General features: G+C 37.2%; 2 protein-coding genes across 2 annotated transcripts in view; one reads left to right on the top strand and one right to left on the bottom strand.

Moving 5' to 3' along the window:
• The window catches only part of RECQL (RecQ like helicase), a 32,327-nt gene extending 12,513 nt beyond the window's left edge, over window positions 1-19,814 (top strand). Inside the window, exons 6-16 of the mRNA XM_025402904.1 lie at window positions 2,560-2,666; window positions 5,324-5,522; window positions 11,229-11,395; window positions 12,204-12,285; window positions 13,911-14,059; window positions 14,150-14,267; window positions 14,776-14,914; window positions 16,405-16,496; window positions 18,323-18,542; window positions 18,859-18,988; window positions 19,606-19,814. Coding sequence (XP_025258689.1) covers window positions 2,560-2,666; window positions 5,324-5,522; window positions 11,229-11,395; window positions 12,204-12,285; window positions 13,911-14,059; window positions 14,150-14,267; window positions 14,776-14,914; window positions 16,405-16,496; window positions 18,323-18,542; window positions 18,859-18,988; window positions 19,606-19,758 — 1,556 coding nt within the window. The 3' untranslated portion in view covers window positions 19,759-19,814. The remainder of the gene's footprint in view (window positions 1-2,559; window positions 2,667-5,323; window positions 5,523-11,228; window positions 11,396-12,203; window positions 12,286-13,910; window positions 14,060-14,149; window positions 14,268-14,775; window positions 14,915-16,404; window positions 16,497-18,322; window positions 18,543-18,858; window positions 18,989-19,605) is intronic.
• A 933-nt stretch (window positions 19,815-20,747) lies between these two features.
• Window positions 20,748-25,601, bottom strand: part of PYROXD1 (pyridine nucleotide-disulphide oxidoreductase domain 1) — a 33,986-nt gene continuing 29,132 nt past the window's right edge. Inside the window, exons 10-12 of the mRNA XM_025403646.1 lie at window positions 25,030-25,152; window positions 22,387-22,524; window positions 20,748-21,440 (exon numbers count right to left, since the gene is read on the bottom strand). Of these exons, the coding sequence (XP_025259431.1) occupies window positions 21,192-21,440; window positions 22,387-22,524; window positions 25,030-25,152 (510 nt within the window). The 3' untranslated portion in view covers window positions 20,748-21,191. The remainder of the gene's footprint in view (window positions 21,441-22,386; window positions 22,525-25,029; window positions 25,153-25,601) is intronic.

Raw genomic sequence — 25,601 nt, 5'->3', positions numbered from 1 at the left:
CTGGAGTGCAGTGGCCGGATCTCAGCTCACTGCAAGCTCCGCCTCCCGGGTTCACGCCATTCTCCTGCCTCAGCCTCCCGAGTAGCTGGGACTACAGGCGCCCGCCACCTCGCCCGGCTAGTTTTTTGTATTTTTTAGTAGAGACGGGGTTTCACTGTGTTAGCCAGGATGGTCTTGATCTTGTGACCTCGTGATCCGCCCGTCTCGGCCTCCCAAAGTGCTGGGATTACAGGCTTGAGCCACCGCGCCCGGCCAAGAGTCTTATTTTTAAAAACTTTTCCTTGTTTTAGCAGGAAGCCATTGAAGGGTTTCACACAGGTAAGAGACTCATTATTTCATGGTTTAGAAGGATAATTCTAGCAGTTAGATGAATTCCAGATACATCTGGAAGATAGATTCAGTGGGACTTGGTATTTATTGCCTGCAGGGAAAGGAGAAAGAATAGTCAAGAATGATGCTCAAATTTTAGGCTTGGACAATGGTGAGGTTCTTCACTGAAATGGGGTACACTGGAGAAAGAACTCTTGGGAATGGAGAGAAGGAAGATGATGAATTTATTTGGGACATGCTGAATTTACGATGCCTTTAAGACATCCAGATGGAATTGTCCTGAGTAGGAGGATGTTTGTGTCTAAAGCCTGGTGTTAGAGGTCTGAGTTGGAGATTGTTAGTGTGGAGATGGCACTGAAGCCATTGGAATGAATTACAGAGCAGCATAAGAAGAGAAGAAGGCCTAGAACAGAAACCAGAACACCAAGAGTTTGGGGATAAACAGAAAGAGGACTTGCAGACAAGGCTGAGAAAGAGTAGCAACATGTAGGATAACCAGGATTGCATGGTGTTATTAGAAGCCTAGGGAAGGGTGTGTTTGAAGGAGTGGTTAATAGTGATGTCTATTAGCAAAATGTCAAATATGATAAGGATTAAGTTTCAATGAGTTTAATGACAAAGGACTCATCTATGACCTTAGCTGGAGCAATTTTATTGAAATGGCTGGGTGGAGACCAAATAGCAATGGTTTGAAGTGAGTAGGAATTGAGGAAGTGGAACTGGTGAGTGTGGGATGCTCTTTGGAAAAGAATGGCTATGAAGGGAAGAAGAGAGGGGGCCATAAATTAGGTGTTATCTTAGTCTATTCCAGCTGCTATAACAGAATGCTTTATATCAGTTAATTAACAAACAATAGAAGTTTACCGCTTGCAGCTCTGGAGGCTGGGAAGTCCAAGATCAAGATGCTAATAGATTCTGGTGTTTAGAGAAGGGGTGTTTCTCATAGATGGCACCTTCTTGCTGCACCCTCACATGGTGGCAAAGAAAAGGCACCCCCTTAAACTTCTTGTAAAATGGCATTAATCCAATCCCACTTATGAAAGCAGAGCCCTCATTACTTAATCACTTCCATGGGGATACCAACATTCAGACCATAGTGGGTGTTTTCCAAGATGAGAGAGACTTGACCATGTTTAAATGTAATGAGTAGGTGCTAGTCAGGAAAAGTGAAAATAATAGGAGAGAGAATAACTGACTGGGCAAAATCCCTAATAAGTGATTGATTATGTTTTTTGATTTTATTAATTATTTTATTGATTATGTTTTTTAAACATGTCTGCACTCTGCCAAAGGTTGTTGTAAGAAACGAACTACAGAAACGCAAAGCCGTATAATTTTAACTGTAAAATAGCTTTTGTACTTTAAACAGTTTCAATTATAAGGAAGGGGGCATATTACTATAACTTCATTCAGACAGTAAACTGTTCACTGAGCTCTAGTCAGCATAAATTAATCTCGTATAAAAAGTAGGAGCTTTAGCTGCAGTTGAGTTGCTTATAAAATTATAAACTGTTACTGTTTTTTTGGGAAAGCTTTGTAGTAATTTTTCCCTGATGAAACTGTTTAGTGTTTGAACTGATATATGTTACCTTACTGAAAATACCAATAGTAATTATTTAAAATGATAGCAAATTAAACATTTGAAATGTTAACATCTGTCTTTATTTTTATAAGGATAGAGTTCTGTTTAGTTGTATGTTTGTTTATTTGGCTTATAGTTACCTTGTTTGGTCATTTATTCATATCTAATTAATGAGAGTAAGAAGTAAGTAAGCTTCACTAAAGCTGCATTAAAAATTAATCTGAACTGATGGGCGGTGCCCACAAGTTAAGAAGGTGAATGGGCTGGGCATGGTAGCTCATGCCTGTAATCCTAGCACTTTGAGAGGCCAAGGTGGGCAGATTGCCTGAGCTCAGGAGTTTGAGACCAGCCTGGGCAACACAGTGAAACCCTGTCTCTACTAAAATACAAAAGAAATTAGCCAGGCATGGCAGTGGGTGCTTGTACTCCTAGCTACTCAGGAGGCTGAGGCAGGAGAATTGCTCGAACCGTGCAGGTGGAGGTTGCAGTGAGCCAAGATCGCGCCACTGCACTCTAGCCTGGGCAACAGAGCGAGATTCCAGCTCTAAAAAAAAAAAAAGAAAAAAAAAAGAAGGTGAATGGTTTGCAACTGATTCTGAGGGTGGTGTAAAGTTTAAGGTAGATTTTTTTTTCTTTCTTTCTTTTAGGTTTTACACTCGTCATTTGCCCATTGATCTCTCTTATGGAAGACCAATTAATGGTTTTAAAACAATTAGGAATTTCAGCAACCATGTTAAATGCTTCAAGTTCTAAGGTATGTTTCAGTGGCTTTTTTTTTTTTTTAAATATAAACTATTCACTGAAGTAGGAGCTTTACCTGCAGTTGAGTTGCTTATAAAATTATAAACTGTTAACTGTTTATATCAGGAGTTGCAAACTACTGCTCTTGGCTGGTTCTGGCCCACTATCTATATTTGTATGTCCCATGAATTAAGAATAGTTTTTATATTTTTAAATGGCTAAAAAGAACTAAAACGAATATTTTGTGAAATGTGAAAATTATTTGCAATTCAAGTTTCAGTATCCATAAATAAAGTTTTATTGAAACACAGCCATGCTCATTTGTTTACATGTTGTCTGTGGCTGCTTTTACAGTATAATGGCAGAGTGGAGTAATTGTGATAGAGACCTTGTAGCCCACAAAACCTAGTATTTTTGTCTGGTACTTTACAAGAAACATTTGCTGACCTGTTTCGTATTATCCATTCTAAAATAGTAAGGGAGAATTTCTAATTATGCAGTGTAATTAAATATGAAATATGAATTACTAAGAAGTTACCCTGTACCTATGGAATTTCTTCTATTTAGGGATGGACTCTTTTACCATCATCTGTAGAATAAAGCATGTCCCAGCTATTCTTTTTTAAAAAGCATATTACTGAAGTCTTCAAAAGGAGAGAGAATAGCATAAAAACTGCCATGTAGCCATTTCCCCCTTCAACAGTTATCAACATATGGCTAATTTTTTTAAAATCTATATACCTCCAGTCTTCCCTACCCCCTTCCCCTTAGTTTATTTATTCAGAACAAATTCCAGGCATCATATTTTAATTGTAAATTCCTCAGTATGTATCTCTAACTTTAAAGAAAAGTGCTGTGCCATCATCACATTTAAAAACTTTAATATCAATTCTTTAGAATTATGAAAAATTCAGATTTCTCTGTCTCATTTTTATGTTTTCTTTTTCTAAATATAGCCCAGATAATATTCATGCATTGTATTGTATTTGGTTGATATACCCATAGGTTCCCTTTATCTCTTTTGTATTTCCCATGCAAATTCTTTGTTGAAGAAACCACATTAATTGTCCCGTATCTTTCTACATTTTCCTGATTGCATCCTTGTGGTGTTTTCTTTCTTTCTTTTCTTTTCTCTTTTCTTTTCTTTTCTCTCTCTCTCTCTCTCTTTTTTTCTTTCTTTTCAGTTCTGGGGTACATGTGCAGGATGTGCAGGTTTGTTACATAGGTAACTGGATCCTGTTAGATCTAAAAGCCTGATTGTATTTGGAATTTTTCTTTTTTCTTTAACTTTTTTTGTTTGTTTGTTTTTTGCAAGAGTATACTTACTGTGGTATCACTCAAGTGGTACATAGTACCTGGTTATCTTTTTGTGATGCTAAGCATCAGTGGGTTCAAGTGATGTCTGCCTGATCTCTGGTTATCAGCTTTTCATCTAATGGTTTTAGCAGCCACTGAGTGGCACCGTGAGAGCCATGATTTCATTAGGGAGGTGCAAAATGGTGATACCTAATTCAGTCACTCTTCGTATTAGCTACATTTTTTCTACAAAAATGAACTTCTTCCTCATTAACTCTGCACAATGAAAATGCTTGATTTTTTCCCCCTTTCTTTACCAGTTTTCAGAAAGAGTTGGTTTTCTAGCATTCTCCAAAGGTGGTCAACAAGATTTTTAAGGTATTTTTTCCCCCAAGTATCACTATAAACTTACAAATTTTGAGATATAATATGATTTACCTTTGGAATCATATGAATATGTATATATGTAATGCTGAAATAGTCCTGGCCTTGGGCAGTGAGAGCCTCTTTAAGTTGGTTCCCGAATCTTTTCTCTTAACCCCATTGCTTCTGCTCCTTGCTTTCTTTTGCAGTAAGATAATCCATGTTCATTTTTTGCATTTCCTGCGCAGACCTAGAGTCAGCCATACCTCTAAGAAGCCCTGCTTCCTTTAGTTTACCCATATGTTTTTGTTTTATTTAAACTCCATGTCATTCTATTATAACTGCTCCTTCATTCAACAAAATCAGTCTACGGAGAAAACTGCTTTCTAATAATGTACTTTCTTAAAATTGGAAAAGAACATAATAGTAATAGAAAGTAGTTTAGAAAGTTGAAGATAATTACAAGTTCATGATATATCCCCACTGCTTGAAAAGTTGGAGAGAGAAAAAAAGAACATCTGTATACTAGAATATATCTAGGAATTAACAAACTGCTTTGCTGGGATAATGAAAGCAGTTTGATTGTCTCTTTCTATCCCATTCACTGGCATGTTTTTATACTTTTTTGGTCCTCTTTAGGTTAGAAGGAAAAAAGTGACATCTAATGTGCTAAGTATTATATAGAATTGTATTAGAATATATTATGAACAATTTAGAATTATCCCTTCATAGAATAAATGCTCTTCATTGGACTATCTGTTCATGTTCTTTTTTTTTGTTCTTTTTTGTCAAGTGAGTTTTTTTAAATCACCAACAATGTAGATGTTAGTAAATAACTAGAATGCTATTTACACAGCTGCCATGATGTTTAGTACTGGGACATGGTTTCAGTTTTAATGAACCAAACGTCTGCTCCTAGAAGAGCCGAAGTCTATTATTGCTTTGGAGAAATGAACGTTTTCATTTACCACTTAGTTTTACTATCATTGTGTCTGTTTTTTCTTTTACTAGGAGCATGTTAAATGGGTTCATGCTGAAATGGTAAATAAAAACTCCGAGTTAAAGCTGATTTATGTGACTCCAGAGAAAATTGCAAAAAGCAAAATGTTTATGTCAAGACTAGAGAAAGCCTATGAAGCAAGGAGATTCACTCGAATTGCTGTGGATGAAGTTCACTGCTGTAGTCAGTGGGGACATGATTTCAGACCTGGTATGTATGTTTTATCTAGAAAGCTTTTTGATGTCATAGACCGTGTCCTTACTCAGCTTGGCATGATGGAAATCTCTGCTTCTATTAAAATCAGCCTCAAGTAGTTACACGTTGAATATCCCTTATCCAGAATGCTTGGAACCAAAAGGGTTTTAAATTTTGGATTTTTTTGGATTTGGGATGATCAGCCTGTATTACTCATTTTATCTTGCCTCATTATGAGGAGGACTGAGAAGCAGAATCTTTAGTTTCATTCCCCTCTGTAGTCTATAGTTTAATTGCCTTTGTCAATTATGGACAAATATGGACACATATGTTTATTAGCCAATAGTGGACATCTTTGTGGCATTTATGACATCTAGGTATTCTTTCACATTTGTTGAAGAATTTGCATCTGTCTCAAAGTTGTCATCTTTAGTCATCATTCTAGGGGTCTTTTTAGCACCCACCTGCAACTCCTCAGCATTAAATTTTGATGAGATATTTTAGTGACCTTTTTCTTCACCTCACCACCCAATCCTACAGTCATAGCCTAAAGTAAGTTACTCAGAATTGTTATATGCAAAAAAATCTTAAATTCAAAAATCCGACTCCCTGGCTTCAACCTCTTTTCCTTCTGAAGCTTTTCACACTCATTAGGATTTGCTGGATCCCTCTTTTAATCCCTGTTTATTTATCCAGGCTCCTGTCCCTACATAGCAATCACTCTTTTTCCCGTCCAGACACCGCGCTGTTGCCCCTGACTTCTGTTATGTTTGCCCTGGACTGCCTGGCCATTCTGCCAGTCTGCTTCAGGTGTGGTGCCTGAGACGCTGGATTCATCTAGACTTCCGCTTTCCCTATTCCTGCTGCTTGGCTACTAAACATTATCCCAAAAAAAAAAAAAAAAAATTGTATAACTCCGTTCAGCTTTTCATTATCCTCAGCTGTCCTTATACTTGTCCCTATTTCAACTCCTTTATACATTCCTTCCAACAAATGTCTCGTATCATTAACTTTCTATTCAGGCCCTAACTTGTACTTAGCAGATGCTTTCTGCTTCACAGGAAATAGATGCCATCAGGTATGAACAGCTCCTCTTTCTACTTTCAAACATAAGTAATCTTTGTTTTTTTTTTTTTTTCTTTTGTTAAGGCAGAAAAGACCACTGCTTTATAAGGGTAACCGTGACCACTCCCGTTTCATCCTTTCCTGCCTTCTTAAGATCTTGCACTGCCAAGTTCCTCACTCCTTCACCTTGAGTCTCTTTTGTCCCCTCCCTAAAAACAGAAACTAAAACACCCTTCTGATCTTTTGCACCTTTTAATGTGACTGTCCTCTTTCTGTTCTTTCTGTCACCATCAGACTTCTCAGCTTACCATCTCCATTTGTCACCTTTAACCCATTCTGAACTAATTGAATCATATCCTTCTGCCACCACTGTCCTATTGAAACAGGTCATTGGTGACCCACCCCCAGTGGCTTCATCACGTGGTCTCATCTTCATTCCTTTTCCCACTTAACTTCAATAACATTTTATATATTCACCTCTCACCTTGCCACATGCTACTCCCTTGGTTACTGTACAGTAATGCTGGTCAGTGTCTTCCTTTCCATTATTACCTCCTTCGCTCATCTTCCTTTGTCTTCGTTTTAAATATTAGTGTTCCCTAGGGTTCTGACCTCAGTCTTTACGCTTTCTTACATTTCTCCAGGGATAATGAGCTTGTAGCCCAAAGACTGCATTCTCTACCTACAGAATTATTATGGGCATTGTTTTTATTTATTTATATATTTTAAATGGATTCAAATGCCTTAAACAGGATGTATAGTCCTTTCTATTAAGGACCTTACTTTCTTAACCAGATAATGCCACATGGTTGTTACCTGGTGGCCACTGAAGTTACCCGATTTGTGACTCTTGCCCTATTTTCAACCTAAGTGGTGCGATCACTTACGATTATCACCCTTGCTTAAGTATTACCGTGACTTATATTGTCTCTGTGGATCTGCTGCCGAAGTGTAAAACGTTATTCCCATATCTAATTATCTAACTTCTAAACTTTAAATTTATACTCCTAATTGTTTATCAGAAATGTGTATCTAAATTAGCATGAACGAAACTAAATTTCCCCCAAAGAACTGCTCTTTTTCTTCTCAACTGGGAGTCACTATTTTCCCCATAACTCCACTCGACGTTCTAACCAAAAACTTTTTATTTTCTTCACCTTTCCTTTCTCCCTTCTCCTCTCTACTCCCAAGCAATTTTCCCCTTCAGTCTTCTCTGTCTTAGAAAGTCATTCACTCACTCACATGTTTGCTGAAGCCAAAATTGTCGCAGTTACCTTTATCATTTAGATTCCAGTCAGGAGACAGTTATTTGAACACAGAGGATTTTTTATAAAGAATTGTGAACTAGGTAAAAAGTAGCTACATAGATAACTGAAAAAGTAAAAAGAAAACTAAGATATCATGGAGTTAAAAGCTGGAAGAAGCAACAACCACCTGTAGGGCTGGGAGAACAGGAAGAAAAGATTGAAACAAATAAGACTTAGAAACTTAAAGGAGAGGCCCCCGTGGAACTGAGCTCCCTGGTGCTGGAGTCTCTTGGTAGAGCCAGAGGTGGGGTACATCTGTGATACAGCTGGTTCTCCAAAGGCTGAAAAAACTGCCAGCTGTATTTAGTTGCTCTTAAGGAAAGAAGTGCTGCTGCAGGGATGAGAAGCCTTGCTGGGGTGGCAGTCACAGGAACACAAGCAAGCCCACAGGAAGCAGTTAGGGAGGAAGCAGCCATGGAATCTTCCATGCAGGGCCAGCAGGCAAAGCTGATGCGTCGTGTGCAGAGTCCTTGGTGCAGCATCCCAAAGCAGAGTATAGAAGGTAGGGTTAGAGATGACAAAAAAAATGATGGATGACACACCATCCTTGATTTACAGTCCCTTTGCAGGTCCAGTCCACCACTCAGTGTTGTCAGCTCTGCCTCTAAAATGAATCTCAAGTTTGTCTACACTTTGTGCACCTACGTCTTACATACAGTTGAGCTCCCTTCCACGGGTCTACTGCAGTAGCTTCCTAAGTAGTCTGTGATTCCGGTGTTACCCTTTTTGTTCATTCTCCACAGAGCAACCAGTGATATTTTCTAAATATAAATCAAATCATGTTAGTTCCCTACCTAAACTAGCCAGTAGCTACTATGTACTTAGAATAAAACCCCAAAGTTCTTAACTGGGGCCCATAGGGTAATAGGTGATCTGCCCCCATGTGTCTACCTGATTTCCTACTCTTCCTCTCTTACTTCTTAAGCCCCAGCTATGCCGGGCTTATTATGAGCACTTACCACTCTCTAATGGCGTATTTATTGGCTTACTCTTTGTATTGTCTTGTTTCTTTGCTTGAATTACAGACATATTTGCATAGCATTTTTGTCTTGTTCATCACTCTATCTTCAGTGCCTAGGGAAGTGCTTGCTTGGCACCCAATGAAAAAGATGTTCAACATTTATCTACTGATGAATGGGTAAATCTGGCACTCTCTCCCTCCTCCCTGCCACCTCCAGATCCCAGTAGTCACTAGGACCTGTAGGTTCATGTATGTCTCTTTACTCTTTCTAATTTGTCCTTAATGTCATATCTTATTTTATATTCTGTATTATTTGTTTTCTGGTCTGTTACTGCCATCTTTTAACTGGTTTTCCTTCAGTGTTTTGTCTATTCCAGTCTATATTTTGCACTGTCACCAAAAGATGATTTATGAAGCATACGTCTTTAGAAATTACATGATGGACTGGGCACGGTGGCTTATGCCTGTAATCCCAGCACTTTGGGAGGCCGAGGCAGGTGGATCACCTGAAGTCAGGAGTTGAAGACCAGCCTGGCCAACACAGTGAAACCCCATCTCTACAAAAAATGTAAAAACTAGCCAGATGTGGTGGTGTATGCCTGTAATCCCAGTTACTCGGAAGGCTGAGGCAGGAGAATCGCTTGAATCCAGGAGATGGAGGTTCCAGTGAACCAAGATTATGCCATTGCACTCCAGCCTGGGTGATAGAGTGAGACTCCATCTCAAAAAAAAAAAATTACATGATGACTCCTCATTTCCTATAGGATAAAGTCTCAGCTTAGAATCAACTGGCTGCATTGTTCATAGCTTTTTTTTTTTTTTTTTTTTTGAGACGGAGTCTCGCTCTGTCGCCCAGGCTGGAGTGCAGTAGCGCGATCTCGGCTCACTGCAAGCTTCGCCTCCTGGGTTCACGCCATTCTCCTGCCTCAGCCTCCCGAGTAGCTGGGACTACAGGCAACTGCCACCACGCCTGGCTAATTTTTTTGTATTTTTAGTAGAGATGGGGTTTCACCATGTTAGCCAGGATGGTCTCCATCTCCTGACCTCGTGGTCTTCCAGCCTCGGCCTCCTCACCTGCGTTCTAGATAACAGTGTCAGTCAGGGTTCAGGCAGGGAAGCAGAGTCACGATGAATGTTACGGGATAACGGTTTTACTGTGGGAAGTCGATCTTGAACAATTGTGGGAGGAACTGGGGAAGTGAAGGTCTGAAGAGGGGAGTTGGAGGATTAGAGAAAAGTAACAGATTGATGCCTAAGCACTGGTGCAGGAGGACGAGGCAGAGCCTGTAGGGAAATCTGCAGCTGGCACGTACAGTGGCAAAGAGGACCCCTAAAGGGAAGGTCGTGGAAGGGTCTCTGGTAAGCTACTTCCTGTGAGTAGCTATCGCCTCTGTGGGTCTGCTGTTGACTGGCAAGACCTGCAGTTGGGAGGAACAGCTGAATGAGGACTGGAAAAGAACTAGGATGACCTAGAACTGGCTGAGCACTTCTAGATCTGTCCATCATCCTCTCTGCTTGTAAAGACCTTGAAGGAGCAATGTTAGCTGGTTCACTTCTGCCACCAAATCTTGCACAAGTTCCTCTTTTGGGTCAGCTCTAACTTGGAACAGGAAAGAGATTCTGGGAAATGTAATTTCCAGCTTAATGGATTGGACAATAAATCCATCCACCACAAGACTCTGTGACAGCCCCAGTGAACTGCTTGCTGTTGTCTGAACATACTAATTTCATGCCAGTGTATTTGCAGTGTGTATGCTGTTTCCTCTGCGTGATGTTCGTGTCTTCCTAGTGAACTTCTGCTCATTCTCTTAAGACATAACTCAAGTATTATCTCCTTGAAATCTTCACTTCCCAAGCAGCTGTTCTGTCCTCTGTGTTTTCATAGTAGTCCTCTACTTAGCATATAAGCAATTTCTACCACATTTTTTTTCACTTTCCCCCAAATAGTTCAAGTTCTTAAGGGAGATTAAGGACAATCTATCTAGGGATTTAGATGCATATAACAAGTTTGAGCCTAGAATGGTTTCCCAGAAATAGGTTATATACAAAGCAGTGCTGCCCTTACCAAGCTTTATTTGGTCTGCTGACACTAGGTGGTAGCAGGGGTTTGTCTGATGGCCGGTTTTGTCTTTTGTTAGTTGTAATAAATTAAAACACTGTGGCTATACCCACTGTCTCTTGAGTCCACTGTGACCAAGAATAATGTCTGGAATAAATATAATAAAGCCTGCACATCAAAGAGGCTAACACAGAACTGCAAATTTACTGCTATAGATGGCTGTGGAGATAAAATCATAGTAGTCATCGATTATCTGCATGATGTTAAAAGGTATAGTTTACTCTAACTCTTAAAGGATAGAAAAAGGGCTACTTTATTTGTTTTTTCAGATTATAAGGCGCTTGGTATCTTAAAGCGGCAGTTCCCTAACGCATCACTAATTGGGCTGACTGCGACTGCAACCAATCACGTTTTGACGGATGCTCAGAAAATTTTGTGCGTTGAAAAGTGTTTTACTTTTACAGCTTCTTTTAATAGGCCAAATCTATTTTATGAGGTATGTAATTTTTATGTCCATTCATTACTTTCGTGAAGAATTACACAGAGAGGATCTACCTTTTTATTATGTTTGTTTACATGAGCAGCAGTTAAATACTTTACAAAAACTTTTAACATTAGGAGGTAATTATAAATAGATTCTGTAAATAGGGCTTCATTCATGTATCTTTTGCTACATAATCCTTTGTTAAATTAAACGGAAGACACTCTTGCTAGGTGACACTTTTTATAAAATATATGAGTAAGTTATATATCTTTGTTAAATTTCTGTATGTTCTTTTTTGTGTAAAGATGGGGAGAAAGGATGGAGTGATACTAAGGACCCTAATTACATCTCTGTTCAAATTAATGACTAATTAATAGAAGTATTAATATGCCATTAAAGATTTGCCAATTCTGTTTAGATTTTACTTGATAAACTTGAAAAATAACCTAACAGCTGTCTTTTCTTTCTTTCTAAACCCTTTTAAGAATAGATTTAATACTTTTCTGAGTTTTCATTCAAGAGTTATTTATGTTACGGTTTGCTTTTATAAAAGTAGCATCACAAAATAAAAAAGTCTTCATCCTTACAAGTTATTCACTGCTCCTGTGCTTGCTCTTCTCTGGTAAATTAAAAAAATAAAGATCAAGAAGAGTCCGGAAGGAGGAACAGATGAGTCAGATGGGTTGAATCCTATGAGTAAGTGAAAGAGTAATAGAAAAACACTATGGTCATGAAAGAACTGCATCCTGAAAGTTGTGAGTAGACAGCCACTTGGATGGTACTCATTCATTTACTTTTTAATAAGTTAAGTTTTTTTTAGGTTCGGCAGAAGCCCTCAAATACTGAAGATTTTATTGAGGATATTGTAAAGCTCATTAATGGGAGATACAAAGGGCAATCAGGTAATGTAAAAACCAACTTTGGAGACAGAGATAACTTTCAAAAAGTGGCTTCATATTATATTGAGAATTATATTGATAACTGAATAACACCAAAAAAATTAATGTGTAGCAGAAGATACTTGAAAATGTGTGATAAAATTAATTCACTTGATCTTAGAAGTTGGGTGTGACATTTGCTTATGCCATAGATTATGAGTCATCAAATTGCCTGATCTATTTTTGCTTATTTACACTTGCTTTAGAATAGACCTGATGACTTAATGTGAATTATCAACAGCACATATTTAGTACGTATCCACTGAGTATAAAATAGTGGATTAAGCAACTGATGTTCTAAAGGGATAGAAAATATACTCTCTTATAGTAAAGGACACATTAAAGCAATAAGTAAATCCAGTAGTACATACTGAATAGATTAGGACATGAACAAAGATGTTCATGTCCTAATTCCTAACCTGTATGTTACCTCACATGGCAAAAGGAAATTAGAGTTGCATATGGAATTGAGACTGTTCATTAGCTGACCTTAAAATCGGGAGATTATTTTAGATTGTGTGATGTGAGAAGAACCAGACACCGTGATTTTGATCCAGTGAAACCCACAGTACACTTCTAAATGTAAACTACAGAAATGTTTTTTTTTTTTGAGACAGAGTCTCGCTCTGCCGCCCAGGCTGGAGTGCAGTGGCGTCATCTTGGCTCACTGCAAGCTCCGCCTCCCAGGTTCATGCCATTCTCCTGCCTCAGCCTCCCGAGTAGCTGGGACTACAGGCGCCCGCCACCTCGCCCGGCTAGTTTTTTTGTATTTTTTAGTAGAGACGGGGTTTCACCGTGTCAGCCAGGATGGTCTCGATCTCCTGACCTCGTGATCCGCCCGTCTCGGCCTCCCAAAGTGCTGGGATTACAGGCTTGAGCCACCGCGCCCGGCCTACAGAAATGTTAAGAATAAATCTGTGTTGTTTAAAGCCACCATATAACCAGTAAACCATATATACATGGTTTTCTGGGTTTAATGACTAAACAAATGTTACCGAAGCCAAGAATTTGTGTAAAAGTAGCATTTTAAACTGTTCTATGGATTTCCAGGAGGCAGTAATGGGTGTCCTGGGTAAAAGGAGTTCTAGGGTCAAATAAATTTGAGAAAGGTTGTAGGTATTTATTCTGCCTGGACATTCACAGAGTATGTCAGCAAACTAGAAGCTCCTGACCATCCCTGAAAATAAAGAGAGACACCCATTTAACTTTGTTGAATGCAATGTTCTCCAAATTAATTTGCATGCAAATTAATCTAAATTAACCCAAAATTAATCCGGAGAACACTCATAGCACATTTGTTAGCATCTTACAGACATCAGTTTGAGAAATACTGTGTAGTGGGAAATAAAGAAAGAAAAATAACGGGAATGAAAACTGATGGCTCAGGCTCATTTCTGCTTTAAAGCAAGCTGGTGCTCAAGTCTGGAATTATACCAAAATGTCAATATATGCACAAGGCCTTGAAATTTTTCATAATTCTTTTTTTCCTTCTGTGCATTGTATTAATCAGTGTCCCGAATGTGTATGTTGAAAATTATCTTACAGGAGTATACCATATCTATCTAACAAATGCACATATTTTACTGCAGGAATCATATATTGTTTTTCTCAGAAAGACTCTGAACAAGTTACGGTTAGTTTGCAGAATCTGGGAATTCATGCAGGTGCTTACCATGCCAATTTGGAGCCAGAAGATAAGACCGCAGTTCATAGAAAGTGGTCAGCCAATGAAATTCAGGTTAGGTATAAATCTTCCATGGAAGCCTAATTTACATTTAAAATATTTAAACTTGATTTAATTAACTGATAAAATGTTAAAATATTTCAGGTAGTAGTGGCAACTGTTGCATTTGGTATGGGAATTGATAAGCCAGATGTGAGGTTTGTCATCCATCATTCAATGAGTAAATCCATGGAAAATTATTACCAAGAGAGTGGACGTGCAGGTATGTAGGACTCAAATCCAGAAGTAAATTTTTAGAAAGCTTTTCCCAAAAACACATTATAAGTGTTTAATAAGTCTGTATATTTTATCTTTATTGGATAGTATTTTTAGAACAATGTATTTTTAGCAGTCTGACACTTACTTGCATATGGAGAAATTTTTACTTATGTTCTGTTGTTATCTGAATTGTTTCTTCTTATGTGTGTTAAGATAATTTGATGTTCATCTTTGCCTCTTGAATTTTTAATTAGTGATTTCAAATCTGTAACTTAACTGGATTATATACACATTTTTTTAACTTAGTAGAGCTGATTATTGATGTCTCTTTAGAGTTTTTTTTAATTTGAGGGTACCCATTACAAATTAACTTCCACATCTCTAAAATTTCTAGATGTAGTATACAACATTGCCTGCTAATTTTACATATATCATTTTTGCATATTTTGAATTTTTAAATGTAATTCCGCAATCTCAAGGTTTCTGCAATCTCAAGGTTTCTTACACCACAGGTCGAGATGACATGAAAGCAGACTGCATTTTGTACTATGGCTTTGGAGATATATTCAGAATAAGTTCAATGGTGGTGATGGAAAATGTGGGACAGCAGAAGCTTTATGAGATGGTATCATACTGTCAAAACATAAGCAAGTAAGCCACATACCTTCTTATAACTTTTATCAATTAAATATGAAAGTATATGACACCGTTTTTAAGTTCTTACTAAATACATTGGTGTAACACCAAAGTACAGATCTATAAAAGCAGATGTTGGAGGGTAGGTAGGGCATCAAGAAAAGATGCCCTATCTTTGAGATAATCCTCCAAAACTACTTTTTTAATTGAAGGTTTTTGAGACCACTGATAGCAGTTGAAGCTTTTTTTTCTCTGGCACTGGTGTACAGTTACATGCTTTAATAATTTTGAAAAGGTCTATGGTTAAGATAGGCATTTTGAGAGTCAGGCTCAGTAACATGTGCCATCCTGCTAGCTCATGTGTCAATGAAATACCAAGTTTCTCCTTAAGAAGTAAGTTTAAATCTACTTAGGGTGGCTTTCATTAGACTATATAGTTTCCTGAAAGCTTTTTTTCATAGTTATCTTTGTGCTCTTATTGCCTATCACATAAAAAGTGCTCAGAAATGTCGAGGTGGTAAATAGCAGACAGACAGTGATAGAAATGTTCTTTCTTTCCAATAGATGCTACAATAATCTAGTTAAAAGAAATGAGAAAATGAAAATGTCTTTAAAAGCCCAGTAGATTCTCATGAAGCATATTTTAAGGCTTCGACTCAAATATTGCTACTTAAAAATGTAAGAAACTATTTTACTGTCAAGAATATTCTCCTAATAGTTGTAAAACATTGAATTTAAAAATGGAACTCAGACAATTTTTTAAACAGTGTTTATCAAGAATATGTGGGGAAAAAAATCCTATGTCAGGGGCACAATGTGCCCCAAAGATGTTCATGTCCTAATTCCTAACCTGTATGTTACCTCACATGGCAAAAGGAAATTAAGAGTTGCACATGGAATTAAGACTGTTCATTGGCTAACCTTAAAATGGGGAGATTATTTTAGATTGTATGATGTGAGAAGAACCTGACACCCTGATTTTGATCCAGTGAAACCCATACTACACCTCTTTTTTTTTTTTTTTTTTTTTTTTTGAGACAGAGTTTCGCTCAGTCGCCCAGGCTGGAGGGCAGTGGCGTGATCTCGGCTCACTGCAAGCTCCGCCTCCCGGGTTCACACCATTCTCCTGCCTCAGCCTCCCGAGTAGCTGGGACTACAGGCGCCTGCCGCCACGCCCAGCTAATTTTTTGCATTTTTAGTAGAGACGGGGTTTCACCGTGTTAGCCGGGATGGTCTCGATCTCCTGACCTCGTGATCCGCCCGTCTCGGCCTCCCAAAGTGCTGGGATTACAGGCGTGAGCCACAGCGCCCGGCCCATAGTACACTTCTAAATCTAAACTACAGAAATGTTAAGAATAAATTTGTGTTGTTTAAAGCCACTAAGTTTATGGTAATATTAAGGAAGTTATAGGAAGCGAATACAGTATATAATGGTGTAATCTGAAAGAGATTCTTAAAACTTTATTATATCCTCTAATAATCTGTATCTTTAAATGTGTTTGCAGATGTCGTCGTGTGTTGATGGCTCAACATTTTGATGAAGTATGGAACTCAGAAGCATGTAACAAAATGTGTGATAACTGCTGTAAAGACAGTGGTGAGTTTGTTGTTTTGTAAACCTTTATAGGCTAATACAGTCATATATTGCCTAGTGACGGAGATATGTTCTGAGAAATGCATCACTAGGTGATTTTGTCATTGTGCAGACATCAAAGTGTAGTTACATAGACCTAGATGGTATAGTCTCCTAGGTTATATGGTATAGCCTATTGATCCTAGGCTACCAATCTGTACAGCGTGTTACTGTACTGCATACTGCAGACAACTGTAACACATTGCTAAGTATTTGTGTATCTAAACATAGAGTAAGTACAGTAAAAATATGGTATTACAATCTCTTGGGACCACTGGCATGTACGTGGTCCATCACTGACCAAAATATTATGTGGCACACATACAACTGTATATACAGCTGGGACATGAGAGAAGTATTAGACTTCCAAATGGATTTAAAAGATTAAAGTGTGACTCAGATTTTCCAGAATTAAAAGTATCAACATGAAGTTTTGAAACAAAGTTGAATAAAAGGAAAAGTCTTATGTGTATGCACACATTTTATATTGCTATACCGAGGATGTGAAATGTTTAAGAAATGAAGGAAAATATTTGAATTCTTCTGAATAGAAATGCTATTCTGTAAGAAAACACTAACCATGTGATAATCTCTAATACTTTATAGTCACTAATTGAGAAGAAAATTTAGTGCAAAATAGAGATTATGGAGAATCATTTTTGATCCAGTTAATGGCTAATTAGTCATAGGAGATTTACTTAAAATTCTTTTAAACGTAGATCAGCAGGACTTGTTTTCTGAGCATTGATCACAACCCTGCTGATCAAAACAGGATCTGGTCAAACAAGATATAGCAAAGAAACTGGCCCAAACCAGTTAGAACTAGAAAATATAATGTATTTGCATGCTGTAAGACACTCCCACTAGCACCATGACAGTTTACAAATGCCGTGACAATGCCCGAAAGTTACATGGTTCTAGGAACTCCGTATCCTTTTCTAGAAGATTCACGAATGATATTCCCCTTATTTAGCATGTAACTAAGGAGTAGCTGTAAATATCGCTAGTGAGCAATCTACAGTGCCACTCTGCCTTTGGGGTAACCCTACTTTGTCTGTGGAGCCGCCATTTTCTATACTCTATTGCTAATAAACTTGCTGTGCTTTCACTTTACTCTGTTGGCTTGCTCTCAGATTCTTTCTTGCATGAAACTGGGAACCCTCCTGGGCTGAGTCCCAATTTTGGGATTTGCCTGCATCATTTTGGCACTGTATTTTAACTTTTTGTCATCTGTGTGTTGTATTTGAAGATCTGGACCAGCCAGTACCTCATGGTAAGACCTTACTGAGTTCTGATGCCTTGTTAGGTGGAAGCCACTACATTTTTAACTTTGCAGAGAAATTTATGAGTTTATTAAACCATCTTATAAAATAACAAGTGTTATATATAAATCCGAGTACTGGTCTGTTAATAATCGGGGTATCAGTTGAGGACATTCTTGTTGCTAAATCAGAGCACACAGGAGCCTATAACTAGACAGGGTCTCCTATACAGCACACCTCTTAGTAACTTAATCACATCTAGCAGATACATCTAGAGTATATGGCAGGGCTTCTGATAACTTTTTTTTTTTTTTTTAATATCACTGTAAACCCCACAATGTAGAGACCATAACTTGGTCAGAGACTTGAGGAATAGCTTAGTCTTCATTCAGAATACATTTAAAAATCAGTGTTTAGGGTGGCTCACATTGATAACCAGCTTTAAACCAGTTTAACCACTTAAGATAGCCTATCCTTGCCCTCATTTCTAAATCCCAGTTACCTGCTACCATATTTGTTTTATTACAGCATTTGAAAGAAAGAATATAACAGAGTACTGCAGAGATCTAATCAAGATCCTGAAGCAGGCAGAGGAACTGAATGAAAAACTCACTCCATTGAAACTGATTGATTCTTGGATGGGAAAGGGTGCAGCAAAACTGAGAGTAGCAGGTGTTGTGGCTCCCACACTTCCTCGTGAAGACCTGGAGAAGATTATTGCACACTTTCTAATACAGCAGTATCTTAAGTATGTACAAACCCATTCATTATCCTTTCAGGTTGTCTTTATGGTTTTTCTTTTTAATTGCAACAGAATACACGGTTTTGCAGTTATTTTGTGTGAACTTTTAAATGCTATAGAAATTTACCTAAAACACTCAAACTTTAATCACTATAAATCAAAAAATGTAACAAAAATATTTTCTTTAAAGGCTTTATTTGCATTCTTGTTTTATTATTTCAAGTCAATGTGTTAAAAACTATTGCACAGTTATTACTTTTATAAATTTGTTTTCTGTGATTCCTTCAAAAACTTTCTTATTGTTGGCCTTTATTTTATGCAGAGAAGACTACAGTTTTACAGCTTATGCTACCATTTCATATTTGAAAATAGGACCTAAAGCTAATCTTCTGAACAATGACGCACATGCTATTACTATGCAAGTGACAAAGTCCACGCAGAACTCTTTCAGGGTAACTGGCTATTAATTTTCAGTTTTATATATTTAAAGTATATTATATTTTATATATTTTAAAAGTATATTAAAGCCTACGGGATGCTTTTCTGTCATATTCCCTAGGTCCAGTTTTCTGATTAGATTTCTGGGTATGGAAGAGAGAAAACATACTTTTCTGTAAAGATATAAGTGAAAGAATTTAGACTGGCCTTTTAACATAAACTAGGGGTTTCTAATCTCTTGGAATGGGAGGACTCCATTTGAAAATCTAATTTTGTTATGCTCCCTGCTCTTATTTGGTTGTGATTACTAATAGTTGAGAAGTCTGTTTCTGCTGTTCCAGTGGTTAAAAACCACTGTTATAAACCAAATACTATCAAGTCTGCAAAAGCATGTCAGGTGCCATTGTGTCTCAGGACATTTGAGGTCTTTAGAACTTCTCTCACAGTGTAGCCCCTTTTATTCAAAATAGAGCTCATATTTGAATAGACATTTGCAGATAAAAAAAACTAGATCCCTGTATACTTAAAAAGCCAACTGATACAGAAAGAATATTTTGAAATCTTTAATCTCATGAGAAAACTGAATGGCTGAATTTTTACCAAGGTGCTTGCTTTGTTATTGTTTTCATAGGCTGAATCATCTCAAACTTGTCATTCTGAACAAGGTGATAAAAAGATGGAGGAAAAAAATTCAGGCAACTTCCAGAAGAAGGCTGCAAACATGCTTCAGCAATCTGGTTCTAAGAATACAGGAGCTAAGAAAAGAAAAATTCATGATGCCTGAAATGAACGTTACTAAATTTTCTAATTAAAGATGGTTTATGCATGTATATGCCATTATTTTTGTAGTTAGATAAAAGTTTAATTTTTAAAGCAATTTCATTGATATTTTATATGTATGGATCTATATTTTCAGAGCTTATCTCTGAAGATCTAAACTTTTGAGAACGTTTGAAAATTAGAGATCATGAATTATATAATTTTCCAGTATAATACAAGGGAAAAATTTTTATGTAAAACACTTTATATATAAAATATTTGAGAATAAGTTCATATAATTGTCTTAAGTTTTTTATGCCTTTATATACTTAGCTATATTTTTTCTTTTGACATAACTATCTTTTTGAAAGCAATATTATACTGACAGAGGCTCACTGAGTGATACTTTAAGTTAAATACATAGATCAGGGATGTCCAATCTTTTGGCTTCCCTGAGCCACACTGAAGAAGAATTGTCTTGGGCCGCACATAAAATACGCTAACACTGACGATAGCTGATGAGCTTAAAAAAAAAAATTGCAAGAAAATCTTTTTTTTTTTTTTTTTTTTTTGAGACGGAGTCTCGCTCTGTCGCCCAGGCTGGAGTGCAGTGGCCGGATCTCAGCTCACTGCAAGCTCCACCTCTCCGGTTTACGCCATTCTCCTGCCTCCGCCTCCCGAGCAGCTGGGACTACAGGCGCCCGCCACCTCGCCTGGCTAGTTTTTTTGTATTTTTTAGTAGAGACGGAGTTTCACGGTGTTAGCCAGGATGGTCTCGATCTCCTGACCTCGTGATCTGCCTGTCTCGGCCTCCCAAAGTGCTGGGATTACAGGCTTGAGCCACCGCGCCTGGCGAAAATCTCATGTTTTAAGAAAGTTTACAAATTTGTATTGGGCTGCATTCAAAGCTGTCCTGGGCTGCATTAGGCCCGTGGGCTAGAGTTGGACAAGATGATTTCAGGTTATAAAACCAGAAGTACAATTCAAACAAAAAAGGAGTAAGTCATCAATATAAATATTAGCAGACGAGATACTGCTACATCTCTATTTAAAGTAAAATAAAACTGATTTTAAAGTTCCTGAAACCACAGTCATATTTTGACATTTCACAAGTAATGGTTCTAGTCTACTAGAGTACATTTGGCTAAGTAGGTAACTTAGCTAAATTTGCTTCAAAGCTAAATCACAAGTAAACATATTTATGTTTAAAACATAGAAATAAATAACTTAAGATTTTTATCTAAGTGGTCAGTGCTGTATTGGAAAGATTATAAATAAACTATTTGAACTGATTTCAAACTTGGAATTTATGTTTTTATACTTTTCCACTAATACCATTATCACTTCAGTAATTTTCAGTGTGGTCATCATTAACTCAATGCAGTCACTGATTTTATTGACTTGTGATTCTTCTGGTGTCATCTGGAACTTTATATGATTCTTGAAGAAATTCCATTTTCAGTCAAAATAATCTTCTATATCAATATTTGGATCTAGCAGATCTTCTCCATATGATGAAAGATTCATTTGGTTTAAGATTAGGTTTTCAAATGTTTCTTCTAAATCAGTTTCACCAATTAAGACAGCTCCCATCATTCGTCCATTTTGCATGACGACTTTGATGTATTCTTGTCCTTTGGTACATCTCAGCATTAATTCATGATCTGAACCTAAGCCCTGTGCATTGTATTTTCCCAGCAGTACAACCTATGTATAGAGATAAAAAGGTTATTGTCATGAGTATCAAACAGAAAATGTAATGGGTAGTTATTCTGTGTCATGTTAGAATAGCCAGCAGAAAAATGATGCCAGAAAATTTTATAACTAAAAATGTTATTGGGGACAGTCCCAAAGAAAATGTTTGAAGAGCATGCATTAATTCTACAGATGACACGGCCACACAATCTACACTGACACTAAAAAATTCTGGTGAATATAGTGAAATATTAATGTTATTTATTAGTAATTAATGTTAATTAATATTAGTAATTAATGTTAATTAGTGTTTTAACACTAAAAATATCTAGTGAATATAGGTAGGTGATTCTACCAATCTATATGAACATTAAAACTATATAGTGAATATATAAATATGTAGGATGTGGATACATTAAACAATGTGGGGTCGTGGTTTAAAGATTTGGCAAGGAACTGAATTAGAGCTTTCATGGACAAGTGACTTAATTTCCCTGAGCCTTTTGAGTATATTTCTCCTTCTCTGTAAATTAGTGGGGGGGGGGGGGAAATTAAAACAACCTTCGTCAGAGTAATGTAAAGAGGACTGAACAAGATAATACATACAGGAAGGCACTTGGTTTATTTTTGTGTACAATAGCTGTTAGTTCCCTTCACAAAGAAAGGATGAATCACAAGTAAAAGTTAAAAATGCACCAACAGGGAACAGATCTGGAGAGAAATTTTTTCCCCTCTTAACTAAAATAGAATAGTAGTAAGGTGGATAATAATTATCAGATGATTAGGGATTAGGACCAGCAATAATACCAGGTATTGGTTTGTAAGAAATGAAAAATGTCATTTTTTTGTAAGATGATTAAAACTATGTACATTTTTATTCAAGCAAGAAAATTAGACAATTTACCATAGTCATAAGACTAACAAGCAGAGAAGGTGTTAATATGCTTAACTATCTTACCTTATAGTTAAAAAATTTTGTCACATGAGCAAACAGTTCAAAGCTGAAATCCATGTCAATGGAGTCTCCTAAACTCGCTGCAGCCATGCACTTTGCTGCATACCATCCCATCTGTCTAGCCTGGGTCCACAGCCTCATCTGAAATAATGAAAAAATGTTACACAATGTCATTTTTCATGATCATTATTTGAAAAATGTTATCTTAACCTCGTAAATTCACTTAAAGGAGTTAAATGTTTGAGAGTCTTTCTGTCATCTTTGCCACAGAAGCAGTCACCAATGGACAACTAATCAGACTGATTTTTGTTATTTGTTAATTCTATCTAAATTACTGCCTCTAAAATTAAAAGATGGTACCAATCATGCCTGTTTTAGTAACATTTCTATTAAATATTATGAAACTATATTAAGCTATACCAGGTGAGAAAAATGTTTTAATTAACCAGTCCTTTCTTCAAAAATTTGTCATCACCATTAATAGAGATGTCAAATTATCACTGAAGAATTTGTTCTGTTTTCCAGCAACCTTCACTTTTATGCACTAGTTAAGGTCTGCCATGCTGTTGACCTCAGTGGTCAGACAGACTGTTGGTGCCTCACCCCAGGATAACATAAATATTTCAGCAACTGATTCTGGGAAGTCATTTAAATTGTTTTGTATGACAGTATCAATTTATCCTCTATTGTATTTTTATTTTATTTCTACAAAGTTTTGAGACTCCCTGGTATAAAAGAACACTGATCTTGGAAGTCACGGTGGATTTTAATATCACCAGATCTACACATATAGTTAACTTTTCTTGAGCCTCAGTTCATTTACCTGAAACATAAACATAACACTACCTACGGCTACTGAGAGAATTAAATAGACTGGCCTCTAATAAGCACTTGGTTTCCTTCTACCTCCCTGTATGTGCATATGTACTTAATGCTATCTTTTGTTTGCAGAAATAATATCATAATCATAGACATGAGCTTTAAGTCTTTCTAGCAGAAGTGATACAGATTTTTTTTTTCAATCTCCTCTGTAAACAAGGTATAGATTTGATAAAGTGAAAGGCAGTTTATGGCTGGAGGTCAGAAAAAACTGAGCACAGTTACAACTAGAGAACAGCTAATAGAAGTGGCCTGAAAATTTGCATCTTGAACTGCGTAAACTAATTAGTATCCTTACTGCTTGTGTAAGCCAAGATATGGGGTCTATAAGGTGCACTCAAAACAAGGGACATCTGTTTGTTTTTGGATTTTTTTCCCCTCTTTCAGATTATAATACATTAAGATATAATTTACCCTGGAGAATTAAAAATGTAAAAAAAAAAAAAAACCCACAAATTCCAACTCTAAGAATTTGTGATAGTCTTGCCACAGAAATGACATAGAATGAGGCAGATTAGAAACAAGGCTGCAACCACTCTCCTACTACTGATGTCTCTACTGTCTGTAAGAACACAAAATGATGGTGCTGCCTCTTGAAATACTTTTAGCTCTTCTACTACTTCACACTGCATAGTTAATCTGAATGAATAAAGTCCCTCATTGTGGAGCTGGTCTTTAACAAAGATAAATGTTGCAGGGTTCCTTTATCTCAAACATCTACCTAGGTCTCTACCCCTCTGCACACCTCTGGTCACTGTCTTTATCTTCCTCTAGTATTTTTGTTCCACCGTTAGGAGGATGTAGGTAAAGCTGTGAGGGCTGGAAAAAGTCTAGATCTAGTTGGGACTTGTTAAGGCTCAGGAAAGGTGTTTACGACAGGAACTTTTTTTTTTTTTTTTTTTTTTTGAGACGGAGTTTTGCTCTTGTTGCCCAGGCTGGGATGCAGTGGCGTGATCTCAGCTCACTGCAACTTCCGCCTCCCAGGTTCAACTGATTCTCCTGCCTCAGCCTCCTGAGTAGCTGGGATTACAGGCGCATGCCACCGTGCCCAGCTAATTTTTTGTATTTTTAGTAGAGACAGGGTTTCATCATGTTGTTCAGGCTGGTCTCGAACTCCTGACCTCAGATGATCCACCTGCCTCAACCTTCCAAAGTGCTGGGATTATAGGCGTGAGCCACCGCTCCCGGCCAGGAACATTTTGTAGTAATAATTACCACAGGGACAGAATAGGATCATCCAGGAATAGAATGCTTTATCTATGTAATTTACAATCTTAGTCGTTTTTTAAATCTAAAGTTGTGCTGTCCAACATGGTAGCCACTAGCCACATATAGCTTAAAGTTAATGAAAAGTAAGTAAAAATAAAAATTCAGGTCCTCAGTCACATTGACCACATTTCAAGTGCTCATGTTATATACTGCTGGCTACCTGACTGGATGGTGCAGAATTAAACATTTCCATCATCACAGAAAGTTCTCCTGGACAGTGCTGACAAGCATGTAAGAATGAAAAACAAAGTAATAGCCCATAATTTCCTTTAAATTAAAAGATAGCCCAGTCTACCATTATAGGGAACTTACCACACAGGGAAATATTCTAGTTTCTTTCTTTTTTTTTTTTTTTTTTTTTAATATATACAACAACTCTGTGCTAGCTTCCCACTTAAGCAGCAAAGTTGGAAAACCAGAAGTTGGATTTGTTGGTAACAACCGCTTTATTTTCAGACAGAATCTCTGATAAAAACATGATCACATATGCTAGCTTACCTGCTGCCAGACTGGGCTCAGCTGCCAGGATGCAGTACAGATGTCACCGGCAGCATAGACATCAGGAAGGGATGTGTGCATATGATCATCCACTTTCAGGCCACCATCTTCTCCTAGATTAAACTAAACAATGTTCCCCGTAAGCGTAAGTGGTAAAAAAAAAAAAAATGAAACATGATTTTTTCCATTCTAAAGTAAAAACAAATTAAATTGTCACACTTTGGCATGCTCATCTTTAATGAGAAAATGAAAAATAGCCACAAAGTTTAGACACGTCAGCCGAATTTCCATGGATCAAATTCCAACTAAGATTGATCCATAAAATTCTTAGAATTTCAACATGAAAAGTATCCAATAACCATCTGGCTATCCTACCCATAACTATAAGAATATTCTTTTTTTTTTTTTTTTTTGTCAGCTTCAAGTGTTGAAAAGCAAAAAATACAAGATGGTTTCTCTAAAAGAATCACTTTTGAGAAGTCACAGGAGGCGTCAGTCTCTTACCAACATTTAGATAAACAAATTGTACATTATGAACCATTACTGATGACGCTTATGCCAGGATGTAACTG

This window comes from Theropithecus gelada, chromosome 11 (genome assembly GCF_003255815.1).
Source record: "Theropithecus gelada isolate Dixy chromosome 11, Tgel_1.0, whole genome shotgun sequence".
In the NCBI taxonomy this organism is placed as follows: Eukaryota; Metazoa; Chordata; class Mammalia; order Primates; family Cercopithecidae; genus Theropithecus; species Theropithecus gelada.
This window is presented reverse-complemented; position numbering and strand designations above follow the sequence as displayed.